A 27,832-nucleotide genomic window follows, 5' to 3' on the forward strand; every position below is an offset into this window, starting at 1 on the left:
GGTGGTGCAAGGTCTGGACTTTATGGTAGATGCTGAAACCCCTCCCACCCAAATTTAACAATTTTCTAACAAGCACGAGCAACAGTACTGTCATCATTAATGTTGTGGCATTTCTCACGAAGGGTATTATGCAACTTAATCAAAGTTTTAATGTAGGCTGCAACATTCACAGTGGTCATTTGTTCAGCAAAGTCCATCAGTAACACAGCACCCATGTCCCACAACACTGTTACAAACACTTTCCTAGCAAATTGAATCACTTAGAAATTTTTACTTACTGGGAAATCAGCATGTTTTCACTTCATAGACGCCTGCGCAATTTTCAGGCATGTAGCGGTATGCCCATGACGCATCTCCAGTGATGCTTTCTTTCAGAAAGTCATGCCCTTCTGCAGCGTAATGTGTTAAGTGATCCGAGTTTGTCATCATTCGCTGGCTCTTGTGGTTGTCTGTCATGTTATTAGGCACCCAGTAAGCACTAACTTTATGAAACTTCATCGTGTCATGAACAGTATCATACACCACACCATGTGAGGTGTCGAACTGCTGTGATAAGATTCACAGTTGCACATGCTGCTCATTAAAAATTGCTGCCTCAATGGCTCTGATATTGTGCAGGGTTACAGCTGCTACCGGCCACCTGGAGCATGGTGAATCTGCAAGGTCCATGCAGTTGTCCCCATAGAAACAGTGTGTGTTCCTGTGAATTTCACTCAGTTTATACCCTTTGTTCCACATATATTAAATTACACTTCACGGCTCATCACAAGTTGATGACAGCAACATGTGCGCCATATTTGTTTCATAGTTCAGGCTTCTCTCTGTAGAGCTGCACATGAAAACAAAATAACCTCTGTAGTGCAAACTTCAAACTATATTGTCATGAAATTTCAGCATTCCACCTGAAATACCAGGGGAGAAAATAATTATTGTGTGTTACTTTCTGATCCTCCATGCTGCAGTGAAAGTTTGTTTTTGTAATGGGGTACACTTTGTGCATAATAACTTAATCATTGTAATATTGTTCATGTGACTATTCAAAGTATATATGTTGTGTGTATTTCATTCAATGGAATAAACTAAATATTGAGCCACCATAAAATTCATTGGTGTTGGGCAATTTACTGCCAATGGAAATTTACCTAAACCTCATGAGTGATGATAACAGGTCTGCTCCTATATTTTTAACATTTAATAAAGGGGAGCTTAATTCAGATGAGACATTACACCTTTCAAAAATCATCAACTTGAAGAATGCCCCCCCAACAGGAGCTGCAGATGAAAATAGCAAAAACTGTACATTACAGTTTTGGCTTATTAATTGAAGATGTATTGAATCTCGAATGCCATAGGCATATTACTAGAAAGAGCATCGCACATTTTACATGAAAAATAAACCACAAGAAAACATTGTGCGAGGTAGGTGCCACATTTGCTGAATATTGGAGGGAAAAGGTATATGATAATGAATTGTTGGGGATTTAAAGATAATCAGACTGATTTTGTGTGCTTGTTTGTTACTGTGGGTAAGTCATGGTTCAAGAACTTCACATCAGGAATGGAATAGCAATCAAAACTAGTAACTTTTGACTAGTAACAATTAAAAATTAAAAATTAAACATTAAAATGGCCAGTGTTTACTGGTATGCAAAAGGGATTTTCCTTATTCATCACCTTAAAAAAAGAAAAATAATACTTGAAAAATACTATCAAGTCCATTGAACCAACTTAAATAAACTCAAGAATCAAGCTCAGACAGGTAACTATTAGAAAATACACAAATAATAAATCATAAAGGGCTGTAGAGCAAACAAAATATGTCGGTTGAAATGTTGAGAGGATATGACATTGGAAAGATGAGTGGGTATTAGATTAAATGTAGTTAAGAAAGGAGCTGTAGCATGAGTTTTTAGGAGAGATGATGTTTATAATTGTGGTCAAGAGGAGGAGTGTGATGCAGCAAAGATCCTATCATTAGTTATCTTGCTTTATGGCTGAATGAATGAATTATTGCGCAGCAGGAAATAGTTTCTGAGTAGAGCATACATGCAGACAGTGGTTACGTCTGGACACATTTGACAAGTTAAATATGTGTGCCAGAGTGGTACTTGAAGCCACAGGCTTTCATGGGCAGTGCCTTATCATGTTAGCCATTGGAGAACACCTCAGAAATGACTCAAAGTTTGAATCTGCTTCTAATTGCTCTCATAACCTTGCAGATGTTCATCATTTTGTATACCCCATTTTTATTTTTGTAATATATAATACATTCATGACTTCTGAAGCTTGCTTTCAGTTTCGGCAGCACAAAGGTCTGTGATACTGGTTAGAAGTCATAAAAATTAAATACGTTTCACTTCATTGCTGTGTAATGTGTTTAGTCATAAAAAATTTTTTTTGGAAAAGTGTGATTCAAATCACCATTTGACCATCATCATTTCTGTTTCTGTGGTTCCTCTAAATCACTACAGGCAAATCCTGGGATACTGTCTTCCATGATCAGATCCTGGGATACTGTCTTCCATGATCAGATCCTGGGATACTGTCTTCCATGATCAGCAGGGCTGCAGCTGAATGCCCTCCCCTCTGCCCCCCCCCCCCCCACTCCCCTGCATCCCCCTCCCATCAACCACCACCACCACCACCACCTACTACTACTACTACTACTACTACTACTACTACTACTTTTCATTATTACGTTGTAGTTCAGTCTCTGATCACATCAGTGCCAGTAGCATGTTTTGTGATAATTCTTAAAACCACATATGGCCAATGTGTACAGTGGAAATTTTTGGATGTAAAAGGTTGAATAATGAAGATTACTTTTTCAGTTCCCAACCATTTGTTAAGACATGCAAACTTCTAGTTTTGTGCTGAGCGCCTGTGATTTTAATTGAAGCTACATATTTTTACAGTGTTAGTGTAATGACAAATTTAATGTGCCACAGATGTTCTATGCCTCCACGTATGTTCCTGTTGTTTGTTTTGCCACTCTTAAATGTCAGCCATGTTGCTATTCAGAACTTCAAAGCTGCGGAAGAAATGATTGCCATATTTTAGTGTAAAATTGAGAGACTACTTGAATGTATATATTTCCTTTAAAAAGTCGATCCTTCCCTATTCTTCTGAGAAATGTTGATAATGAATTTAGAGATAGGATATTAAGTAAAACTGTGTCATTGACATATAAAATTTTCTCGTTGCTTGAGTCATGCCCTGTTGCGTTGAAGTTCAGAATTTTATGTCACACATGACATGTCTCGAACACTGAGAGAATTTTACAAATGGATGCTGCTGCAAAAAACTCTGAAACATTGTCATTAGTACCTGTACATTTAAAAGTATACTCATCCGCCTGTTAGGACTCACATGTTTATGCTGTATTTCAAGAGTAGCAACAACATATGTTTTTCTTGTAAATCCTAGTATATCATAAACCTATTCTATGTACACTGTTGTCTGCTTTCCGTGGGAGGGAGAAAAATTCACTGCTAAATTAATGAACAAAATAGTCTACATCAGATTTCATTTATTCAACTGTAATTACTGCTTTCAGCAAAATTGGGTCATCTTCAGATGGTTGCTACCATCGGTTTCAGCTGGTATGCATAGTTATAACTCAACCAAATGGTGTGTGTATGTACAACTCGACAAGCTAATGCTGGCATTAGCAATTATCCTCTATTATATTACTTTTAGATCTAAAGATGGTATAATTCAGCTGAAACCAGTCATTACAGCTGAATAAAAAAGTATCGGGACTGTTTTGTCCATAAAAATTATGAAACAAGATCACTTTTAACTACTGTGGCACAACATTGCCTTTTGTTCAGCTCTAGAGGGAAAGAGGAATTACCTCATTGATTGTCAATGTTGTCTTCGTGTAAATTGTTTATTATTATGTTCCTTAAAGTGTTGAATGATGTGCTGAATGTGGAACTGAATAATATGGATGATTGTTCTCAATGCCTGAGCAACTTAATGTTGCATTTTGGTGTACAAAGTTTGAGAATGCAAGGCAAGGGCAGGAGAGTTTGATGACACCCACTCTGATACTGTTGGAGAACATGAATGGAACTGCTGTGTTTAATGTTATCATGTAATAATTAGATCATCATCAGTAGTTTCTTATGGCTGTATGAGATACTGCAACAAGGTTGAAAGTAAACTCAAGACACTGGCTTATAATTTGATGATCAAAGTCATTTCTACCAGCACAAATTAGCTACTAGTGAGTTGAGTGCCACCACATAGCCTTATTCAGTGTCCTTCTTCACAGAGTCATGCAAAAATGCAAAAAAAGGCAGCTAGTGGTCCATTAAAATGTGTGTGACTGCCAAAAGGACATGTAAAATATAATTGCAGCAGCTCCTGTGTTAATATTTTACATTGTCATTTTGCCAGTCTTCCACATTTTAATGGACCATTATCTGTGTATGTCATACAGCAGTTAGAAACTACAGACTGGGATCCAGTTATCAGATGGCACAAAAATAAGTCTTTAGATACTTTTTAGTAAGCCAGGGAATTGAATAAATAGTAGTAAAATGAAAATCAAAATGATTAATTTGGTCTTCAGGTATTCCTTCACAAAGGAAAATCAAAGAATCTTGCCACCATGCAACGGCTGTCTTCCTGCATAGATGAATTACCTAGCAATCAGTACTAGTGATATTCAAAAAAACACCCAAAATTGTTAAAACTCAAAGGGCTCAACTGAGTCCCCAGCAAGCTTTATACAAGATCCAGAACTGAATTAGGTCACCTCTTGACCATAAATGTGCACAACCACTCATATAAAAGAGGACAGAATTAATCCACAGAACTTCTGTCCTGTATCACTCGTGTGTTGGTAGCAGTATTTGAGAAAACAATTGAAGTTCAAACATAGGATGCCTGGAAAACAGTGTCTCTACGGAGACCACTATAGATTCCCAAAACACTGACTATACAGAACCTGACTTATGCACTTTACACATTGTGTCATAAATGCCATAGGCAGAGGTAACTTGGTAGAGTTAATGTTTGTTTCACAAACTTTTGATTCAATGTCACACCTGAGCCTATTAAAAAGTGTGTTCATATGGGATATCTAACTAGGTTTATGAATTCATCGAAATTGCCATGACTTTCTTGATAATGGATTAAGGAACACTGTGAATATAATGTGTATAATCGAGGAAAAATTTTCAGCAATGTGATTGAAATTTCTTGACAAGTAAAATGTAAACTGTTCTCTTGAATAAGTCTTCCACAGTCAGAGAAGCACAATCTGTTTTAGCCTAGAGAAGTGTAGTAAAACCTTTGCTATTTGTGTTATATGTTACTGATTTAATGGGTAGGAATAATTGTGATTTTAGACTCTTTTTTTTTTATGGAAATGCTGCAGTTATCTGTTTGGCAATTTTATCTGATAGAATTTTAGTAATCTCCAGTTAGTTCTTGCCAAAATACCGGTATGTTGCATAGACTCACAATTAGCTACTAATACAAACAAATGTAAGGTTGTGTGTGTCATGATAGTAACAGTGTAGTGGCCTGTGACTACAAATTGACTAGTCATAGGCAGAGTCAGTCATGCAGCCCAAATTCTTGGGAGTAACATTAAGTAGAGGTATGAAGAGGGTAAATCAAATTGTAGGATTCCGTTCAATGGTAGGATACTGGGACACTACGATTTGTAATACAAAAGATATTTCGTACCAAACATTTGTGCAGTGTGTACTAGAGTGCTGCTCAAGGTTGTGGAGTCTGTATCAGGTTAGCTTTACAGGTGATTTTAAACATATACATGTTTCCGTAAAAAAGCACTCATTCATTTCAAAACACTTTATAGTGATTAGCAACAACTCCTTCAGAAGGAACTAATGGCACACATCGGCTTTGCATGGACTGGATGACTCATCTGATGTAGTGGTAATTTTATTTATGAGCTGCTGCATAGAGTTACGGATAAAATTCAGAAAACAACATTAGGTAGCTGAATATCATCTGTTTCATATAACTTAAACAATTTAAACAACACATGCCAGGAAAGTTTCCAAGTATTGATGTTACCTGTTTCTATTTAACTGCCATTTGGACTGACATCTCGTGGCAATGATGGAAGTACATTATGATTTTAAAATTAATCTCTTCACAGCCAGTACAACTATTATATATGAATCATGGGTGTATGTGTGTGTGCCTGATTGAACATGTCTTGTAATTTGTAGCATATTGTGTATCGGTCACTGGTTGAGTAGATCATGTCCAGAGATCACAAAGAAAATAAAAGAACAAATTAAAAAAAAAAACACCTGGTCTAGATGTGTAGCCCATGATAGTGCTCCGCTTGCAAAGCTTAGTATGCATTAATTCATCGTTCACCCTCATTGCCACAATTCTTTGTCGCAGACTCATTGTGGCAGACGTGTTCACCCTTTCATGCAGAGAATCGTGTCCGCATCTAGGTTTGATTCAGGGGAAGCAGAAAGCTGCAAGTTGAGTCATCTGCTGCACTCCTGAAAAAGTTTCCCTGTGTAAACCAAGCAAAGTTGCATCCCATACTGAAGTAATATTTTGGAAAATGTTTTACTCTTTGTATTAAAAAATCAAAAACAACAGATTTTTGATTAACATGGTTTTTTGCTGTGCAGTTGTTCTCAATTCATAGGAGGGAAAACTATTCAGGAAAACTATTTGATTCTTTAGCATTTTATAGTCTCATATCATGGCTTGGTGATGAAATAGTTATCTTTTCATTGTTGGTCATATTTATTACGGTACTTTGAAGTGAAGTAACTCACTGCAATGGAAATAGAACTTCATCTTTTTTTTAATGCATAAACCAATCATCTGTAGAAGTATTTTGAAAGTGAAGTAACTCACTGCAATGGAAATAGAACTTCATCTTTTTTTTAATGCATAAACCAATCATCTGTAGAAGTATTTTGAAAACTTCAGTAGTCATCCGCAAGGTAAGGTGTCAAGAAGATCGTATCTGTGTCTGCTTCCTTCTCTAAGAAGCTCACAAATCCACTGGTGTTTATGAGCAGTGCTACTGCTTTTCAGGTGATGGACTTTAGGTTATACATTACTGACCACAAAATGCAGTTAACATATCATAATACCTTTTTGTGATCATAAAAGGCCTATGTCTTTTTCTCGCCAGTGGAGATTCTTTTACTAGTGTCTCATATAATTTCAAAATGCCAAACAAATAATATCTGAAAATGTGAAGGGCATACATATTGAGCGCGCTGAACGTATTTCGCCTGTTGCTGTTACATCAAAGAAAGCAGGGCCTTCATGCACACTCTGTTTGGCAGTGACTGCATTTCTCTGCACAGAGCTCTGCTTCCAGGAAGTCTGCCATTCACTGCTAGAGGCCTATGACATCATTATCAGCAGTTGTAAAGATGAATGGCTGACATCAGTTTATTGGGAGGTTCTAGGAAAGTGTAGCTCACCTATAGAGCAGACGATGTATAGAACACTAGTGCCACCCACTGTTGAGTACTGCTTGAGTGCTTAGGATTCCACCAGGTCGAATTACAGATGACATTAAAGCAATTCAAAGGTGTGCTGCTAGATTTTTTACTGGTATATTCAGTCAGCATGTAAGTATCATGGAGATGCTTTCTGAACTCAAATGGGAACCCCTGTAGAGAAGATGATTTTCTTTTTTGAAACATTATTGACAAAATTTATAGAACCAACATTTGCAGCTGATTGCAGAAGATTCTACCACTGTCAATGTCCATTTCATGTAAGGACTATGAAGACAAGATAACAGAAATTAGGGCTCATATGAGAGCATATAGACAGACGTTTTTTCCTTGGCCCATTTAAGAATGGAATAAGAAAGGGAATGACTAGCTGTGGTATGGCTTACGGACTGTACATGTTGATGTGGAGGTAGATATTAAAAAGTACAATGTTTGATGCCATTACAAAAACATTATGTGAATTTCTGATTAAGTAATTGAGTAGTTAATGGTGCTTTGTTACTTGTAACAAATTTGGGGAGTAAGTGCACGGTGGTGGCACAGTTAATACTCTGCCTTCCTACTAAAATGGGAGTGAGTTTTTCAGAAGCATGGCCTATCCTGAAGCAGTGTAATTTCCTTAGTAAAGAAAATCTGTAAAAAATTAGCTGCATTACATGTGTGATCAGTGTGCATAGATGTATTTAACTGTATTATGCTGTTGAAGTAAGTTAGTGTTTCCAGGTCTGTGTGTAAATATTAAATGAAGAGGAGAAGTCCTTACATCAAACCATCTATCTTATTTTTGCACTTCGTGCAGACAAATGTGCTACCAAGTCTATCCTAGCGTATAGTTCCAGAAATGACAGAACAACAATAAGCATAGTATTTATTAATCCTTCCACATCTACAACACACTTTCTCTGTCTCCCTAGTAGCAAGTTTAATGCTTAACTCAGACCTGATTCTGAAAGAACTGCACTTTTGATCAGTTAATAATCAAACCTTTGTGGCAGATTAAAACTTTGTGTTGGACCAAGACTTGAGCTTGGGACCTTTGCCTTTTGCAGTCAAGTGTTTTGAGTTTCAGTCTGGCGTGCAGTTTTAATCTGCCAGGAAGTTTAACAATCTGCTTCAGAGTGAAAAATTCATTTTGTAAAAAGAACTCATGGTGTTTAATAGTTTTGAATGGTCACTCAGATGTTATGTAGATCATCACTTTTGGACTCTGAAAGTATGTTATTACGACTACACAGCATGCACTACAGAATTTATACTCAGGTCTCAGTTGTCTCTAAAAAAAAAAAAGTCCAAAATTTGCATAGACATGATCCACGAATGACCATAAACTTATACATATTCATCAAAGGACCACTATTGCACAGTTTTAATGGAAATGTTTATAGCTCTGAGCTACTTGATCTTTCATTACAAGAGCTGACTACAAAATTCCCCTGACTCATGCTAAATTCGTCTCCCAGTGCCATAGAGAGTGAAAGATCTCGTCTCGGACTGGCCGAATAACATAGTAGCCAATCAGCTGTACATTGCATTCTCATGACATGGATCAGTCCCCATTTCGAAATCAATTTAGGTGCAATTACATATAAAACACATTCCCCAAAAACAAATAAAATGAAATTAAGCACATCTCTAAGTGTCAAAAGGATTGAAGTCAATTTTATATTTATACAATACAGAAAACTGGCTACGGCACAATTAGCATTCCCACCCCACCCACCTCTCCCTGCCACGTGTATGACTCACATAAAGGCTGCACAATCAGACTACTACTACTACTCCTCTCTCTCTCTCTCTCTCTCTCTCTCTCTCTCTCTCTCTCTCTCTCGTAGACATTCACAGTTTCAGTGATTCCTGCTTCACATAGATGCTGCGTTCGTTCTGTCACTAAGGGAGCATAACAGACCAAAATAATAATATCAAACTAACTAAAAAATAATTGCTTTTTGCAAGAGCCAAGAACATTATGTAATTTATTCTGTTAAACAAAACATTATGTAATTAATTATTTTGGTAGCTAAGTATTTTTTTGCCGTCATTTGATGTACTTACAAAAACATTTTAAAGTGTCTCAATGTTGAATGTAACTGGAAGTTATAAACTTTAGTTTTTCTTGGCTACTTTAATATTTCTGAAATTACTTCAAGTGTGAAACTGAAACTCGTAAAACAGCTAAATATTGTTATCTTGAAAGGCTTTATAAAGTCTTTATTAATTTCTGTGTCGACATATAATTGAGACAGTGTGCTCATGAGACTACGCCTGAAACAGCAACTGAGCACAGCATGACATATGACATGCTTCCCAGCATGGGAATGTGTTCGGCAGGGCATCAAAGCAACTGAGACAAATTTTACAACTTCCTAAGTGTGCTCCCTGCCGCCGTTGGATAAGCAGCTGCCAGCAGCAAGTCGTATACTCTTAGCTCACTTATTTGTTACATAGTTTAATTCTTAATTTCTTTGCGTGTTTTTGGTACTTGCATTGTTTAATTCATAAATTTCGGGCATATTATAGTATTTGAGAGTGTAGCACGGGTCTTAGTACCTGAATAGTGTAAAATCGCGTAGTCTCCTTCCGCCGCCGAGCAGTGTGTCAGCAGTGCGCAAGTAGCAGCATTACTGCACCTATTAGGCAATCTTGTATTTTAATAACCATTTAAATTTTGTGTCGAATTGTTTGTGCTCTCTGTAGATTAGTTCAAACATTCTTTGCACAACAGTTTTTAGCATGGATAGGGACTGCAACTGCTGTGTTCGGATGCAGGCTGAGTTGGCATCCCTTCGCTCCCAGCTTCAGGCAGTGTTGGCTTCGGTCACACAGCTTGAGGCTGTTGCCAGTGGGCATCACTGTGGGGGTCCGGATGGGGGTTTGTCGGGGACGGCCAGCTCGTCCCACACATCCCCCGATCGGACTACGACTGTGGCTGCCCGGGATACTGCCCACATTGAGACTGATCCCTCACCTGTGGTAGAGTGGGAGGTCATCTCGAGGTGTGGCAGGGGGCGAAAGACATTCCGGAGGGCTGAACGGAAGGCCTCTCCAGTTTGTCTGACGAACCGGTTTCAGGCTCTGTCTCAGGCTGATACTGATCTTTGGCCGGACGTGGCTGCTTCTCCTGTTCCAGAGGTTGCCTCTCAGTCTGCAAGATCCGGGTGGTCGCAGAGAGTGGGCTTACTGGTAGTTTGGATCTCCAATGTCAGGCGCGTAATGGGGCCCCTTAGGGATATGGCAGCCAGAGAGGGGAAGAAAACCAATGTGCACTCCGTGTGCATACCGGGAGGAGTCATTCCAGATGTGGAAAGGGTCCTTCCGGATGCCATGAAGGGTACAGGGTGCATTCATCTGCAGGTGGTCGCTCATGTCGGCACCAATTATGTGTGTCGCTATGGATCGGAGGAAATCCTCTCTGGCTTCCGGCGGCTATCTGATTTGGTGAAGACTGTCAGTCTCGCTAGCAGGATGAAAGCAGAGCTCACCATCTGCAGCATCGTCGACAGGACTCACTGCTGACCTTTGGTACTGAGCCGAGTGGAGGGTCTGAATCAGAGGCTGAGACGGTTCTGCGACCGTGTGGGCTGCAGAGTCCTCAACTTGCACCATAGGGTGGTGGGGTTTCAGGTTCCGCTGGATAGGTCAGGAGTCCACTACACGCAGCAAGCAGCTACACGGGTAGCAGGGGTTGTGTGGCGTGGACTGGGCAGTTTTTTAGGTTAGATGGCCTCGGGCAAGTACAGAAAGGGCAACAACCTCAAAGGGTGTGGGGCAAAGTCAGGACATGCGGGGACCAAGCAGCAATCAGTATTGTAATTGTAAACTGTCGAATCTGCATTGGTAAAGTACCGGAACTTCAAGCGCTGAAAGAAAGCACCAAAGCTGAAATCCTTATAGGTACAGAAAGCTGGCTGAAGCCAGAGATAAATTCTGCCGAAATTTTTACAAAGGCACAAACGGTGTTTAGAAAGGATAGATTGCATGCAACCGGTGGTGGTGTGTTTGTCGCTGTTAGTAGTAGTTTATCCTGTAGTGAAGTAGAAGTGGATAGTTCCTGTGAATTATTATGGGTGGAGGTTACACTCAACAACCGAGCTAGGTTAATAGTTGGCTCCTTTTACCGACCTCCCAACTCAGCAGCATTAGTGGCAGAACAACTGAGAGAAAATTTGGAATACATTTCACATAAATTTTCTCAGCATGTTATAGTCTTAGGTGGAGATTTCAATTTACCAGATATAGACTGGGACACTCAGATGTTTAGGACAGGTAGTAGGGACAGAGCATCGAGTGACATTATACTGAGTGCACTATCCGAAAATTACCTCGAGCAATTAAACAGAGAACCAACTCGTGGAGATAACATCTTGGACCTACTGATAACAAACAGACCCGAACTTTTCGACTCTGTAAGCGCAGAACAGGCAATCAGTGATCATAAGGCTGTTGCAGCATCCCTGAATATGAAAGTAAATAGGAATATAAAAAAAGGGAGGAAGGTTTATCTGTTTAGCGAGAGTAATAGAAGGCAGATTTCAGACTACCTAACAGATCAAAACCAAAATTTCTGTTCCGACACTGACAATGTTGAGTGTTTACGGAAAAAGTTCAAGGCAAGCGTAAAATGCGTTTTAGACAGGTACGTGCCGAGTAAAACTGTGAGGGATGGGAAAAACCCACCATGGTTCAACAACAAAGTTAGGAAACTACTGCGAAAGCAAGTTTAAACGCAGCCAAAGCCTCTCAGACAAACAGAAGCTAAACGATGTCAAAGTTAGCGTAAGGAGGGCTATGCGTGAAGCATTCAGTGAATTCGAAAGTAAAATTCTATGTACCGACTTATAGAAAATCCTAGGAAGTTCTGGTCTTACGTTAAATCAGTAAGTGGCTCGAAACAGCATATCCAGACACTCCGGGGTGATGATGGCATTGAAACAGAGGATGACACGCGTAAAGCTGAAATACTGAACACCTTTTTCCAAAGCTGTTTCACAGAGGAAGACCGCACTGCAGTTCCTTCTCTAAATCCTCGCACAAACGAAAAAATGGCTGACATCGAAATAAGAGTCCAAGGAACAGAAAAGCAACTGGAATCACTCAACAGAGGAAAGTCCACTGGACCTGATGGGATACCAATTCGATTCTACACAGAGTACGCGAAAGAACTTGCCCCCCTTCTAACAGCCGTGTACCGCAAGTCTCTAGAGGAACAGAAGGTTCCAAATGATTGGAAAAGAGCACAGGTAGTCCCAGTCTTCAAGAAGGGTCGTCGAGCAGATGCGCAAAACTATAGACTTATATCTGTGATGTCGATCTGTTGTAGAATTTTAGAACATGTTTTCTGCTCGCGTATCATGTCGTTTTTGGAAACCTAGAATCTACTCTGTAAGAATCAACATGGATTCCAGAAACAGTGATCGTGTGAGACCCAACTCGCTTTATTTGTTCATGAGACCCAGAAAATATTAGATACAGGCTCCCAGGTAGATGCTATTTTCCTTGACTTCCGGAAGGCGTTCAATACAGTTTCGCACTGTCTTTTCACAATATATATATAAATGACCTAGTAGATAGTGTCGGAAGTTCCATGCGGCTTTTCGCGGATGATGCTGTAGTATACAGAGAAGTTGCAGCATTAGAAAATTGTAGCGAAATGCAGGAAGATCTGCAGCAGATAGGCGCTTGGTGCAGGGAGTGGCAACTGACCCTTAACATAGGTAAATGTAATGTATTGCGAATACATAGAAAGAAGGATCCTTTATTGTATGATTATATGATAGTGGAACAAACACTGGTAGCAGTTACTTCTGTAAAATATCTGGGAGTATGCATGCGGAACGATTTGATGTGGAATGATCACATAAAATTAATTGTTGGTAAGGCGGGTACCTGGTTGAGATTCATTGGGAGAGTCCTTAGAAAACGTAGTCCATCAACAAAGGAGGTGGCTTACAAAACACTCGTTCGACCTATACTTGAGTATTGCTCATCAGTGTGGGATCCGTACCAGATCGGGTTGACGGAGGAGATGAGAAGATCCAAAGAAGAGCGGCGCGTTTCGTCACAGGGTTATTTGGTAACCGTGATAGCATTACGGAGATGTTTAGCAAACTCAAGTGGCAGACTCTGCAAGAGAGGCGCTCTGCATCGCGGTGTAGCTTGCTCACCAGGTTTCGAGAGGGTGCGTTTCTGGATGAGGTATCAAATATATTGCTTCCCCCTACTTATACCTCCCGAGGAGATCACAAATGTAAAATTAGAGAGATTCGAGCGCGCATGGAGGCTTTCAGACAGTCGTTCTTCCCGTGAACCATACGCAACTGGAACAGAAAAGAGAGGTAATGACAGTGGCACGTAAAGTGCCCTCCGCCACACACCGTTGGGTGGCTTGCGGAGTATAAATGTAGATGTAAATGTAGATGTAGATGTAAATGTGTGCCACTTCACCACATACAGATTAGAAAGCATTAATTACCATTTTCGTAAATGAAAAATGATGAAGCTGATAACATTTCAAAATGTTGTTACGGTATTGGTATTTGTTCCGTGGATGCTATTAATGACCCATTCTTTCTGTTTTATTTCACGCTGACTTTGTGTAAGTTCTTGCACATATACAGTTACTTCATAGTAACTATGTGTCATAAGTATCATACGAGTTACTCAGAATATTTTAGAATTCATAGTGGGATTTGTCAGATTTGTGGCATTGTAACTTAAAGTGACAATAAAAACGGTAAATAAACATACTCCTAGTATGTGTGGTGGTTTGGCTGGTGATTAATGGAATGGTTAAAAAAAATATCAAATTGAGATTCCGAGGCACTTACAACAACATGCATCACTGCTGTTTTCAGGTGTATTGCACTATTTTCATATTTGTAATTTTCTCATTACATTATATTTTGTGTTTTTTAGGAAGAAGTCTGATGAAGTACGACATGCAGAGCTTTTAGAACCCTTCATTAATCCTCTTTTGGAAGATATCAACACTGATCTATCCTACTGGATATCTGATGGTCGCCGAACTGTGTTGTGTTATGAAGCAATTTGTGTCAGCAAAGGTGAGTGGTAAAATGTAATATTTTGCTGCATTTGCGGGAGGTCCAGAAAAATGGTAGACATTCTTGAGGACAAAATCATGGTCATGATGGAAGCAATTGTTGTTGAAAGAAAAAGGTTGTTTTTAATTTTTAGGTAAGAAATCTCACTTGCGACGGCTAGTCACTAATGATTGTATGTGCAGCTGATGATAAAGGAATATAAGCAGCTAACTTGTTTGCCTTCAAGTGCAGTTACTGCTGGTATCTGCTCATATATATTCAGGTCTGTAAGTAAAGGGATCTTGGGGGATGTACAAAACAACGTGAGGCACAGTTATAATTTATGTGCTACATTGAGAGGGGGGGGGGGGGGGAGGGGGGGGACTGATCATTGCATACAAACCAAAGACTTTTGATACATAAGTGTGTGGCTGCCACAAATAGTTATTCTCTTAACTTTTAAGGCAAACAGTTAATTGTACATCACAGCATATTTGAGTTTAGAAAACTGATGTGGGACTTCACAGATTTGTACTAAGTGTTAGCCATTGTGAAAACTTGTATTTATTTTTGGAATGACAACAATCTTCTGCTGTTGCTGTCATTACATACATTGAAATATCCTTGTATTTAGTACTCTGCACCACTGCACAGTTTCAGCTGCATAGATTATGGTCGTGGCAGCTATCTGCATGCAGATACAGGTAAGTGTGTATTTTCTTCAGATAGACACAGTGGCACAGGGTGCAATCATCTCTTCTCTTGACCCTTACGTCAAGGAATGGTGGTCTGCATTCTGTTTTGGTCACCATTTGAAGAATGAAGATTACCAGTCCTTGACATCGAGTCCAGAGCAGAGCAGATGGCACTCTGGGTCACAGAATGTATCGGAAGAAAACACACATTTACTTGTACTTGCACACACACAGCTGCCATCACCATGCGAGGAGGAACAGGATACTAAAATATTAGCACACAGGAACTGGAACACCTCAGCACCATGTCCTGAAAAAAGGGTGACTTTGAATAACTGATTGTGCGCAGTGTGCAGCCCTCTCTATAGTACTGCCTGTGGAGACAGACAAAGACACGGAGAAAGAGGCAGTCACTGCCTTCTCATTGTACACCGGCACATTATTAGATAAAAAAGTAAAGAGCAATAACCTCCTCGACTGCACCCTTGGGGTGGACTTGGCGGATTGCTGAAATATTATACCCATTGTCACAGTGAAATGGCAGTACAACCATGGACTGTTCAGTCAACAAAGAAACTGTGAGAAACTGAAGAATCATAGACTAGTTATCTTTATTTGTTCAGCAGCAACTGTGACATGGTGCATGAATGAATGGCAGGAAGGTAAGAAAGGTTATTGCTTTCCTTATTCTTCGTCCAGGGCTCATAAAGAGGTCCTATTTACATTTCCCTTGAAATGAAAGTAATTCACAGTGTCATAATTACGAATTTTACAGTAATAATGTTTTGTTTTATGTAGTACACTGTAGCAAATATAAAGAATAGTGTAATCCAATTTGATGGGTTATACTAAGCAGCTGAAAATAGCTACATAGCTCACACTATGCAGTAGTGAAGAGTACAAAACTAAAAGAGTATTTTAGTTCATGTAATGACAGCCAGTGTGGCATATTATTCATAAAAATTTTATTGACTGCACTCCCCCTTAAAAAAATAAATAATAATCTTTTTAAAAAAAATTCTGTACTTAGCAGGTGGTTGTGTACTGTCTGTGAGAGAACCAATGCTTATTATTTTAAATTAGTTATCGTTTATGTGTCCACCACTCCTGGTCTCGCGGTAGCATTCTCGCTTCCCGAGCACGGGGTCACGGGTTTGATTCCTGGCAGGGTCAGGGATTTTCACCTGTCCCAAGATGACTGGGTGTTGTTGTGTCATCATCATCATCATTCATCATCATTGCGGTCAGAGGAAGGCAATGGCAAACCGCCTCCATTAAGACCTTGCCTAGTACGGCAGTGCGGGTCTCCTGTATCATTCCCCTATGCTCTGTCAAGCAGTATGGGACTTTATTTCCATTTTTCCATGGTTTATGCACCACATTGGACTCTAGAGCCAGACTTAGGACTTTTTAATGAAGTGTGGCACTCGTGGTGTAAGATTGTACAAACTTTCGTGAACGTTGGGTTGGGCTGTTAACTGTTCGTCTTTTGAAAGAAAAGTAAAGGAAAGGATCTTACATTGGCTATCTTTGTTGGGATCTTGTGTAACGTCTCTGTGTATTCCTTTGAAAAGATCCTTTTTAATATTTATTTTCTTTCTGTATTGGATCATTCATACTGTTCACAATTTATTTGTCTATATACAAGATGTTCTTTTCCCCACCAGATTAGATACCTGACTGAAGAAAATGCTCTTGTAAGTCATTTTAATTAAAGATCAAGTAATATATTTTCAGTTTTTTGTGTGCATGTCTGTAAACAGTTGACCAATTGCTTATACTGTTTATTATTCCTGTGTTACCTTTAAAACTACTGTATACGACTGAATTATTTTGGTCAAACTGTTCTTGATTTTAGTGGTGTGAAATTTGAAGGTATAAAAATTTTGTTTCGTATGTTAACAGTCTCTTCCCCCCCCCCCCCCCCCCCCCCCTCCTCCTCCTCATCCTTTCACCCCACATAAAATTGTCAAGCCTATAACATTACCTGTAACATGTTACACAGAATAGGTGTCTTTTATAACTAACCAGCAAAATAAAAATGGAGTGATAATTTACCCCAGAACAGAAACATACATGTAAATATGAAAAGCCAACTGCAACACAGTTGCAGTCAGAAATAAGAGGATCCATACAAATTAATCCATCTGTCACTTTAAGATAAAATATAACTATCTACAGCTATATGTATCATAATTCTAACTAATACAGAACAGATTTGATGGAACTGAATTTGGAACTCAACATGGTCTTGAGTGAGAAATTACTGAGTACTGTTTTATGAAACACATAATTTGAACTTAGCCTCTTGCACTGAATTACTCTTTGTAAAATCATACATAAATATGATAAATTGTTAATTTTAATGGAAAGTTATTTGTAGAATCTCATTCATAGTTGCTTGTTATGTGTAAACTTGAATACATAGCGATTAAGAATGCTATTTGTGAATAATATTCATAAAGCTCAATTTCCATGTGAGCACACCAGTGCTCATAATTGTATGATGAAGTGTTAGTTGTTCTGCTACCATATTTGAGGCTACATTTCTCTAGTTATTTTCAAACAAAGTTCATACTCTTCATGAATATTATCCACTTGTCTTATTTTCCTTTGCAGGTACCGAATTAGAGAAAGCGCTGAAAAACATTGTACACTTTGTGTGCAAGGAAAAACCTGGAGTATTGATAGACAGGGGTCCAGAGTTCAGTTCACAGCTGGAATGGCTGTTGAAACAACTGATAAAGTCAGACAAACAGCGTCTTCAAGAGAATGAAAGTAAGAGCACATGCTATTTCCTTTTTACTGTAACTGTAACATATTTGTAAAACAATTATTGGATTTTTCTTGCTTGCAGTGCCAATTTTCTAACGGAAAAGAGGTTATCTCTTTAGTTTTCAATAGGTGTCTGCATATTGCACTGAAATACTTTCATCAATGGTTTCCACTTAGAAGATCAAGGCACTAAGTGGGACCATAAACTCCAAGCATTTGATATGACAAGAAAGAGGAGGAAACTGTCACTTAATTGAAATAGGGTACTGTGTTAAGAGTCCCTTATTTGTTAAATTTGGAGCCTTTCTGCATTTTGGAACAAGAAAGTTCACAGTACACAAGAGAACACACCAATATTAGTACCTTTTTCTATGCAATAACAAAGTTCCAGATTTGGAATTCAAAGAATCATGTTTCAGATTCTTATCCAGCAATCTTGACATTTCTGTAACTACCTTACACAAATTCTGGGAAGTTTCCTTATAGAAAACAATTGTCAGTTTCTAACATTTTCCTTCTAAAATCTGAACCAGTGTTTATTGACCAAACATTATTGTTATTTGAAACCCAACAGCAAAGAAAGTGTGTGTTAACAGTATTAATGTTGTAATCAACATTAAACTTTAGTAGATGGATTTTGGGAGGGTACATCAAAGCTTGACAGGTGGGCAAGGGAAAACAAATTTGAAAAGCAGTGATATGCATGGAAGCAAAACAGGAGAATAATTTAGGCATGCCATTGAACAGTGTGAGTGGCTCAGTGGTGTTGATCAGTAAGGAAACAGAAAGTGGTTGGTAGAAATGAACCAAGTAGTGGTGGATGAAGAGGGGGACAAACAAAGTGATGCATGACAAAATGAAGTAAATGTTGTCTGCAGCTTATATTGACTGTCTTGTTTGACTTTATAATGGAGGAATTCCAAAAGATGGTGAGCAATATTTACCATTAGTCTCTTTGGATTTGTTGTTTTACCTGCTATGGCAGCTTTGCACTATGGTTTTATATCTGTGTTGTTCTTCGGAGCCCTTGTTTTGTGTAATCAGTTTTTTTTTAGATATGTATGCTGAATGGTAGACTATTGCCCCCCCCCCCCCCCCTCTTTCCCCCTCAATTCTAAAGCATCCTCTTCAGTTTTAACATGCATCCCCACATCAAAGATTGCTCACACTCATACTATGTTCTGACCTTGGGTTCTTACAGCTGCAATTTATAATTTGTTTTACCTCATCATAAAAGTACCACTAGTGTTTTGTGTGTGTGTTTTAGCAACAAAACATTCTTCAGTTATAAGGTTCACACAACCCCTGTGGGGCGGGGAAGTCTGCTTCTTCATGCCCTCAAGGGCTGACCATTCATTTGTTGATTGGCGACTCCAGGATTCCTGAGCTGGAGACTGGTAAGCGCTACCAGTCCTCTGTCACTGTAAACTCCGGGCATACTTCAGGGACCATCATGCGATGCTGTAATGTAACATTGTGTGTCACAGGGAACGGAGATCTTGACTTGACAGCCCAGACCATGAAGTTGGTAAAAACCTCCATAAAAAAGTCCTCATCTTAAGGTGTACCACGTGCCGATGAGAGGCGTGACTGTTGAGGTGGAACAGTCATTAGCAGGAAACCTCTGGGGAATCTGCTGCACCTCAGTTGTATAAGGCTTATTTAGGCACACGGAGCCCTGTCTGAGTGGGCTCTTTTTTCCATAGCTGCTCGTAGGACCAAACTGGATCCTCTGAAATTTTCTTTTCCACTTCCCAGTGGAAAGGGTGGGCAACTGGAAGGCAACAACACCCAGTCTAACAAGAGTGCTCAGATAGCCTGTCCTCCTCACTCAGTCACTTGTAACAGAACATATCCATTTTCACAGAATGTGTTTATCATAGTTAAAAGGGAAGAGGGCAGTTTCAACAAAGTTTCACCATTTAATATACAAAAAGTTTTGGAGGGCCTTGCTCGAACATTAAAATCCATCAAGTGTTAGCGAAATGGGATTCTGTTGGTCAAAACCTCAAATTACCAACAAATGAAGACCCTCCAAAAAGCTCAATGCCTTGGGGAGTATGCAAATGAAACTGAACTGCACAACACCTTGAATTACAGCAAAGGTGTTGAGACTTGCAGAAATCTGGTTGACTTTCCCCAATAAGAACTGATAGCTGAGTGGTCCTGGGAAGGCATTGTTGATGTGCAAAACATTATGAAACTGGTGGATGGTGATCTTGTCCAGTCAGACCTACCTTTTAACAGCACCAAACTACCAGAGCATGTCAGGGCAGGTTTCCTACACCTAAGTGTACAGCCTTATTTCCCATACTCAGTGCAGTGTTTTAAATGCCAGCACTTTGGGTACACTACTATTGGTTGTAAAGGAGATGCCACTTGTGGGAAATGTGCTAAAGCTGCCCTCTATGGAGTTGGTTGTTCTTCTCCACCAAAGTGTGTTAATTGCTCTAGCGATCACTCAATGTGAAGTAGGGACTGCAGGAATGGAAGATCCAGGAGATCAAAACAACAAAGCGCATCCCATATTGTGAAGCCAAGAAGCAGAAAACTGATGCCACTACACAAACAGAGGTTGCTGTATCAGCACTAGCACCTGCAGTTGTTAATGCACTTGTGCTGCTGCAGTTCCTTTCAAGCCTGCCAACACCCCCCCCCTTCCCACCCCCGCCCCCACCACTTCCAAAGTTGTGGCTCCAAAGCTGCCTCAGACCCAAAAATGTGAAGTCGAAGGTGATGAATTGCCCAGTGATGGAGACAGGAGGTACACAGTCTGATGATTTCAATGTCATCCTATCTGACATCTCTCCCAAATCTTCTTCGCAAGCAATGGAACTTGATGTCAGACTGGGGCAATCACCTCGCCTGAAGATTGAGCCTCCACCCATTGTGTGCTTGCTGCCCCAACAGAAAGTCAAGCTTAAAGTACTACACCATGATAGATGGCTCCCATTATACAATGGAACATTAATGGGTTCAGGACATATGTGGAGGAACTGAAACTCCTAACACAGCAATGCGTCCTGTGCTTGTGTTGGCAGGAAACACATTTTAAAGCATCTGATGACCCTGTACTGCAGGGTTATATGTTTTATCGCAAGGATGATCTGAATGGGGAAAGGGCCAAGGGAGGGGTTGCAGTGTTTGTCAATACCACACACCACTCCTCTGCTCTCCCCCTGGCTACTGACCTGCAACCCATTGCCATTGAAATTCATGTGTGTCAGAGGATCATAGTTTGCTCCCTTTATCTGCCTCCGCAGGCTGCAATAGACTCTGAGGCTCTCACAGATCTTGTAGAACAACTCCCCCGACCATTTATCTCCTGCTGGGAAACATCAATGCCCATCACGTTTCGTAAGGCTTGACCTCTACTTGCCCTTGGGATTGGGCTTTGGAGGGCCTCATGATTTTTCACGAGCGTTGCATCTTCAACATAGGTACTCTCACCGATTTCTGTGCTACCACTGGGTCATTCTCAACCATTGACCTCCCCTTTTTGCTCGCCAGCCCTTGTAGACTGTTCAGTGGGAAGTCACTGATGACCTTCATTCTAGAGACCACTTACCACTCCACATTCACCTATTGGATGGACCTGAAGAGCAGTCACCAAAATGAATGTTTAGCAGGGCTAACTGAATGCTGTTGGTGCAGTTTACTGTGTTAGAACACCACAACAGTTTCCAGAAATGGGTGGACCACATTACATAAGTGATCCATCATGCTGCTGACTTATCCAACCTTCATGCTGCTGACTTATTCAACCCAAAGTCCTCTTGCCGTCTCCGGAGGCAACCTGTACATTGGTGGATTGGCAAGTGCCACTCAGCAATCAGAGCCAGGCATGCAGCACTTAGACAGTTTAAGTACTGCCCCACAGCGGAGAATCTCACAGCATTTTGTTTCGCAAGAGCCAAGGTTCGACGCATAATTCAGGATAGCAAGAAAAGGTCATGGTAAATGTTTCTGGACTCCATCAATCGCTCCATTTGTTTTTCAAAAGTAGGGGAAGCCACAAGGAGGATTTCTGGTAAACACAGTTGTTTATCAGTGCTGAAACAGGGATGTCTCCAAAAAGTGCCCAGGCACATTGCTCAGATGCTGGCAGAGAATTTTGCACAAACTACTGCTAGTGCTAGCCAGGAATCAATGTTTCATTGCTACCATGAGACTGTAGATAAGAAAAAATTGGACTTTAGATCTGACAGTTGTGAGACTTACAGCTGTGTTGTCTCCATGTGGGTGCTGGAATCTGCTCTGTCTGAGACTCGTGATACTGCACCTGGTCACGACCAAATTCTGTACTGCATACCTCAGCATTTGCCAGCAATGTCAAAGGAACTCCTCATCACATGTTTTGATCTTATATGGCAGACAGGTAACTTCTCCAACTCGTGGAGAGAGGCACTGCTGATACCTCTCCTCAAACCAAGAAAAGGACCGCACGTGTCCCAGTAGTTATCGGAGTATTGCCTTAACGAGCTATGTAGGAAAGACCCTGGAGCAAATGGTTAACCATTGTCTGGTCTGGTTGTTACAGACCAGTTAAGTCCTTAGCCACTCTTAGTGTGAATTCCAGAGATTTTGGTCCACTGTTGAGAACATGACCATGTTAGAGGCAGCTGTTCAGCAGGCTTTCCCACATAAACATCACTCTATTAGCATGTTTTTGATATCAGTAAGGTGTACGACACTACTTAGAAACAGTGTATTCTCAAACAACTGCATCAGTGGGGCTTTCGTGCCCCCTGCCCTATCTTAATATTGTCTTTCCTGTCTCAGCAGCTTTTTAGGACCAGAGTCAGTGACTCACTGTCAGATCGTTTTTAGCAGTAGAAAGGTATCCCTCAGGGTAGTGTTTTAAGTGTTACCCTCTTTGCCATAGCCATAAACAGTATGTCTATGGTAAGGAGTCCTGTACAATGCTCCTTATTTGTGGGCGATTTTGCTATTTTCTGTTCCTCCTTCAGTGTTGCAACAATGAGCTGTCAGTTGCAACTTACAGTGCGGGGGCTAGAGGAGCGGGCTACAGAGATGGGTTTTCAGTTTTTTTGTAGGTAAGTGTGTGTGTGTGTGTGTGTGCATTTTAATCATTCTCATCGTATTTTTAATTTGCGTGACTTGCATATGAGGGACACCATACTACATTTTAGAGACTCAGTGAGGTTCCTGGGCCTCATTTTTTACTCCAAATTGTCACGGTTGCCACACCAGAGAGAACTGAAAGCCGGAACCTTGAAGGCACTGAACATAATCAAGTGCCTTAGCCACAGGTCTTGGGGAGTGGACAGAGTGTGTTTGCTCCAGTTTTATAGGACTTTTGTGTGTTTGCGGCTGGACTATGGGTGCATGGTGTATGGATCACTGAGGCCTTCTTATTTGAAGATCATTGACACTGTCCACCATCAGGGAATTTAACTGGCTGTGGGTGCTTACAGGACCACTCTCATACCCAGTCAGTGTGCTGAGGCTGAGGAACTGCCAGTAATCACCTAGCAGCAGCTCCTCATGGTACATCAGGCTTGTATGTTCTTCACAGCTCTGACTTCACCCGCATATCACGCTGTTGCTCGTCTGCCTCTGGAATGTCTTTTCTCCAACCATCCATGAGCCACAGTGCCATTCGGGATCCGTGTGCAGTGTGTGCAGGAGTCACTCAGTGTGGAGCATATACAACCCCAAGTCCAGGGTTTTACCCATCTACCACCCTGGTTACTGCCGAGGCCCAGCATTATTTCAGATTTAGTACAATACAGGAGAGATTGCACTCCTGCTTTTTTTTTTAAATTTGATATTTTCTGACATTTTATGTGAGCACCACAACTATGTAGCTGTCTTTACAGATGGGTCTAAGCAGGGGGCACTCTGTTGGTTGCTTTGTCATTTTCCTGGATCATGTCCTCAAGATCCAACTGCTTCAAAAATTTTACTGTGTTTTATGCAGAACTATATGCGATCTTGCAGGCGACATTTGTCCAGTGCTAAATATCTTGTCTGGTCCAATTGTCTTAGTGCCTTTTACTCTCATGAACAATTATGCCCAGCACATACAGTAATTTAGAATATCCAGGATGCCCTCTTCCAACTACAACAATTGGGGAAGGAGGTGTCTTTCTGCTGGATACCAGGACACATGGGTGTTACAGGGAACAAAAGGGCAGATCTAGCAGCCAAGGAGGCATGTCATAATCCTCAGGTATTTCATTGTGCCATTCCCCTGCATGATGTCACCTCGCTGTTGAGGTACAAAGTCATGCATCGATAGGAAGACAAGCGGCTGGAAGTGACTGACTATAAGCTCCATGTAGTAAAGCCCACAACTCATACGTCGCATACCTCCTTGCAGCCATGTCGACGGGACGATGGCCTTCTTTCTTGTCTTCACAGAGGCCACAGCCATATGATGCATGGCTTTTTACTCCAGTGAGAGGACCCTCCAATGGTAGTGCTTGTGACGTACAGATCACTGTGTGCCTCATGTTATTCAGCTGTGTTTTATTTTCCGACCAGTGGGCTGTGGTGGATTTTCTGGCAGGTCTGCCCTCTATTTTAAGTAACACCCAAATGAAGTTGGTTTGAGTTTTAAAGTTTTTTGAATTGTCTAACCTCCTTCCCAAGATTTTAAGGAGATGGTTTTAATGCGTTAACACGGTAACTGGCTCACCCATATCTTTTGTGAGTAGTCTGCCAGTGATATTTATCTGTGCCTTGCTTCTAGCTCCTTTCTCGTTTCACTTGTGTTTTTAGCTCATGTATAGCTACTTTTACTTTATCTCCATTGTTTTAGTGCATGTGAAATAGAGTGATTTAGTGGTTGATTCTAGTGTATGAGTGTGGAACAATTTCCCAGGTTCTAGCCACATTCGATTGTTTTCATGACTTTAAGGGCGCTGATAACCTTGCCACTGAGTGCCTACCCATAAGCCCCAAAACACACACACACACACACACACACACACACACACACTCTCTCTCTCTCTCTCTCTCTCTCTCTCTCTCTCTCTCTATCTATCTATCTATCTATCTATCTATCTATCTTCATGGGCATTGGCAAACTGATCATGAATAGAAAGTCTTAACTGATTTAGTATTATATTTTTGAGGGTTTACGATATGGAATTTGATGTTTGTTTTTTTTTTCAGTTACATTCAGTGGATTCTTCTTGTCAGCTGTGGCACAAGAGGATATTAAGTCATGGGTCGAAGGCAGAGCAGGCATCGTCATATTTCTTAAGTAAGTTTGCTTGTCTGAATGCATTCTGGAGTGTAACATAGTTCTATATATATCCAACAATGAAATGATATCTTTGCTAATAGGATTGGAGTAACATACAAAAATGATTGGGTTCCTATTAATATGAATAAATTAATTTACTAAGTGTTAACAAGACACTGTAGAAATGGACACTAAGTGCATTGCCAGCCGCTGTGGCCTAGCGGTTCTAGGTGCTGCTACGGTCGCAGGTTCAAATCCTGCCTCGGGCATGGATGTGTGTAATGTCCTTAGGTTAGTTAGGTTTAAGTAGTTTTAAGTATAGGGGACTGATGACCTCAAATGTTAAGTCCTATAGTGCTTAGAGCCATTTGAACTAACTGCATTTTATATCGAAAATTGAGATGAACTGAAACTACAATAATAGGCACAATAAATAAATATTTTTGGAGATGCAAAATATATTTGGTCTGCAATGAACCATTGTTGATGAGACATTAAACTTTTATCTTTACTATTTATATGTATTTTTCATGAAAAATAGAAGTGTAAAAATAATTTTTTAAGTATAGTTACTCTACATATTTTACTCAAAAGAATTCGGTGATTTTTTTTAATGAGGCTCTCTATCAATGCCAGATCAAAGAAGACTGCTAAACAGATAAGCTTTTGGCCAAAAGGCCTTCTTCTGGAGTAGACAACACGCACGTGCGCCCCCCCCCCCCCCCCCCCCCCACACACACACACACACAAACACACACATGACCACTGTCTCTGGCTGCCGAAGCCAGTCTGCAAACAACTGTGCATGATGGGAGAAGCAATCTGCGTGGTAGGGGTAAGGAGGAGGCTGGGGTGGGGAGGAGGAGGGATAGCAGGTTAGAAGTGGAGGACAATAAAGTGCTGTTTGTGGTAGCATACAGGGATGGGATGGGGTGGGGAGAGGGTAGGGCAGCTAGGTGCAGTCATGAGGTTGGACAGGGGCGAGGGGAGAGGAAAGGGAGTGGGAAAAGAGAGAATTAAAAAGACTGTGGGTGCATAGGTGGAATAGAAGACTTGAGTAGTGCTGGAGTGGGAACAGGGAAGGGGATGTAGGACAGTGACTAATGAAGGTTCGGGCCAGGGTGGTTACGGAATGTACTATATAGCGCAGGGAGAGTTTCCACCTGTGCAGTTCAGAAAAGCTGGTGTTGGTAGGAAGGATCCAGATGGCACAGGGTGTGAAGGAATCATTGAAATGAAGAAAGCTGTATTGGGCAGCACTCTCAGTAACTGGGTGGTCCAGCTGTTTCTTGGCCACAATTTATCCGTTGCCATTCATGCAGACAGGCAGCTTGTTGGTTGTCATGCCCACATAGAACGCAGCAGAGTGGTTGCAGCTTATCTTGTAGATCACATGACTGTTTTCACAGATAGCCCTGCCTGTGATGGGATAGGTGATGTTTGTGATCGGACTGGAGTAGGTGGGAGGATGTATGGAGCAGGTCTTACATCTGGGTCTATTACAGGATATGAGCCATGAGGCAGGGGGTCGGGAGCAGGAGTGAATGGGTTTGGTGAGGAGCGGAATACGGCTGTGCGACATTTCTCATTTCAGGACATGACAAGAGGTAGTCAAAACCCTGGTGGAGAATACGATTCGGTTGCTCCAGTGCTGGGTGGTACTGAGTCATTAGAGGAATGCTCCTCTGTGGCCTGATGGAGGGTATTTGGGAGGCGGTGGGTGACTGGAAAGATATGGCACGGGAGATCTGTTTCTGTGCAAGATTGGGAGGGTAATTTCAGTCAGTGTGGGCGTCAGTGTGGCGATGTGTGGGACATTTGCACCCTTTTTAATGGTACTTTTTGTATTATCATGCTTTAAAAATAGATTGTAATAATCAAGTAATGTGCCCCTGAAAATTGTCCAGAAAGAACTCTGTTATTTACATGGATTAATTTTTGGAATGTATGCGGTGGGTATCTGAAATACTGAAGGAAATTCAACTGTCATGCATGGGACTTGGTCATTGGACCTGGAATTTTTTTCTCTCAGTTGTATTTAAAAACTCTGTGAACCTAAGACCATTTTACTATAATAGATGTTTTTGTTAAAACTACATAATATTAGCTACATATTCAATATATTATATTTGAAAGAGTGAACAAATTGGCAAAAGTAAATATGTGGCCTCTGTCATGTGTGGGACTCTGTTGTCATGTGTGGGACATCATGTGAATTCTCATTCTTGGTTTTCCAAAGGAAAAAAGAAACACACATAATAATAACTTATTTGTTAAAGTTACATTATTGTAACATTAAAGTGACCCACATTTTTAACTACACTACTGGCCATTAAAATTGCTACACCACGAAGATGACGTGCTACAGACATGAAATTTAACTGACAGGAAGAGGGTGCTGTGATATGCAAATGATTAGCTTTTCAGAGCATTCACACAAGGTTGGCGCCGGTGGCGACACCTACAACGTGCTGACATGAGGAAAGTTTCCAACCGATTTCTCATACACAAACAGCAGTTGACCGGCGTTGCCTGGTGAAAAGTTGTTGTGATGCCTCTTGTAAGGAGGAGAAATGCGTACCATCACATTTCCGACTTTGATAAAGGTCGGATTGTAGC

General features: G+C 40.6%; 1 protein-coding gene across 10 annotated transcripts in view; it reads left to right on the forward strand.

Moving 5' to 3' along the window:
• The window catches only part of LOC126183678 (pumilio homolog 3-like), a 205,136-nt gene that overhangs the window by 164,754 nt on the left and 12,550 nt on the right, over positions 1-27,832 (forward strand). For all 10 annotated transcript variants that reach the window (XM_049925845.1, XM_049925847.1, XM_049925849.1 and 7 more), the window contains 3 exons: positions 14,403-14,548; positions 17,842-18,000; positions 25,141-25,231. In XM_049925845.1, coding sequence (XP_049781802.1) covers positions 14,403-14,548; positions 17,842-18,000; positions 25,141-25,231 — 396 coding nt within the window. The remainder of the gene's footprint in view (positions 1-14,402; positions 14,549-17,841; positions 18,001-25,140; positions 25,232-27,832) is intronic.

This window comes from Schistocerca cancellata, chromosome 4, assembly GCF_023864275.1.
Source record: "Schistocerca cancellata isolate TAMUIC-IGC-003103 chromosome 4, iqSchCanc2.1, whole genome shotgun sequence".
Lineage (NCBI taxonomy): Eukaryota > Metazoa > Arthropoda > Insecta > Orthoptera > Acrididae > Schistocerca > Schistocerca cancellata.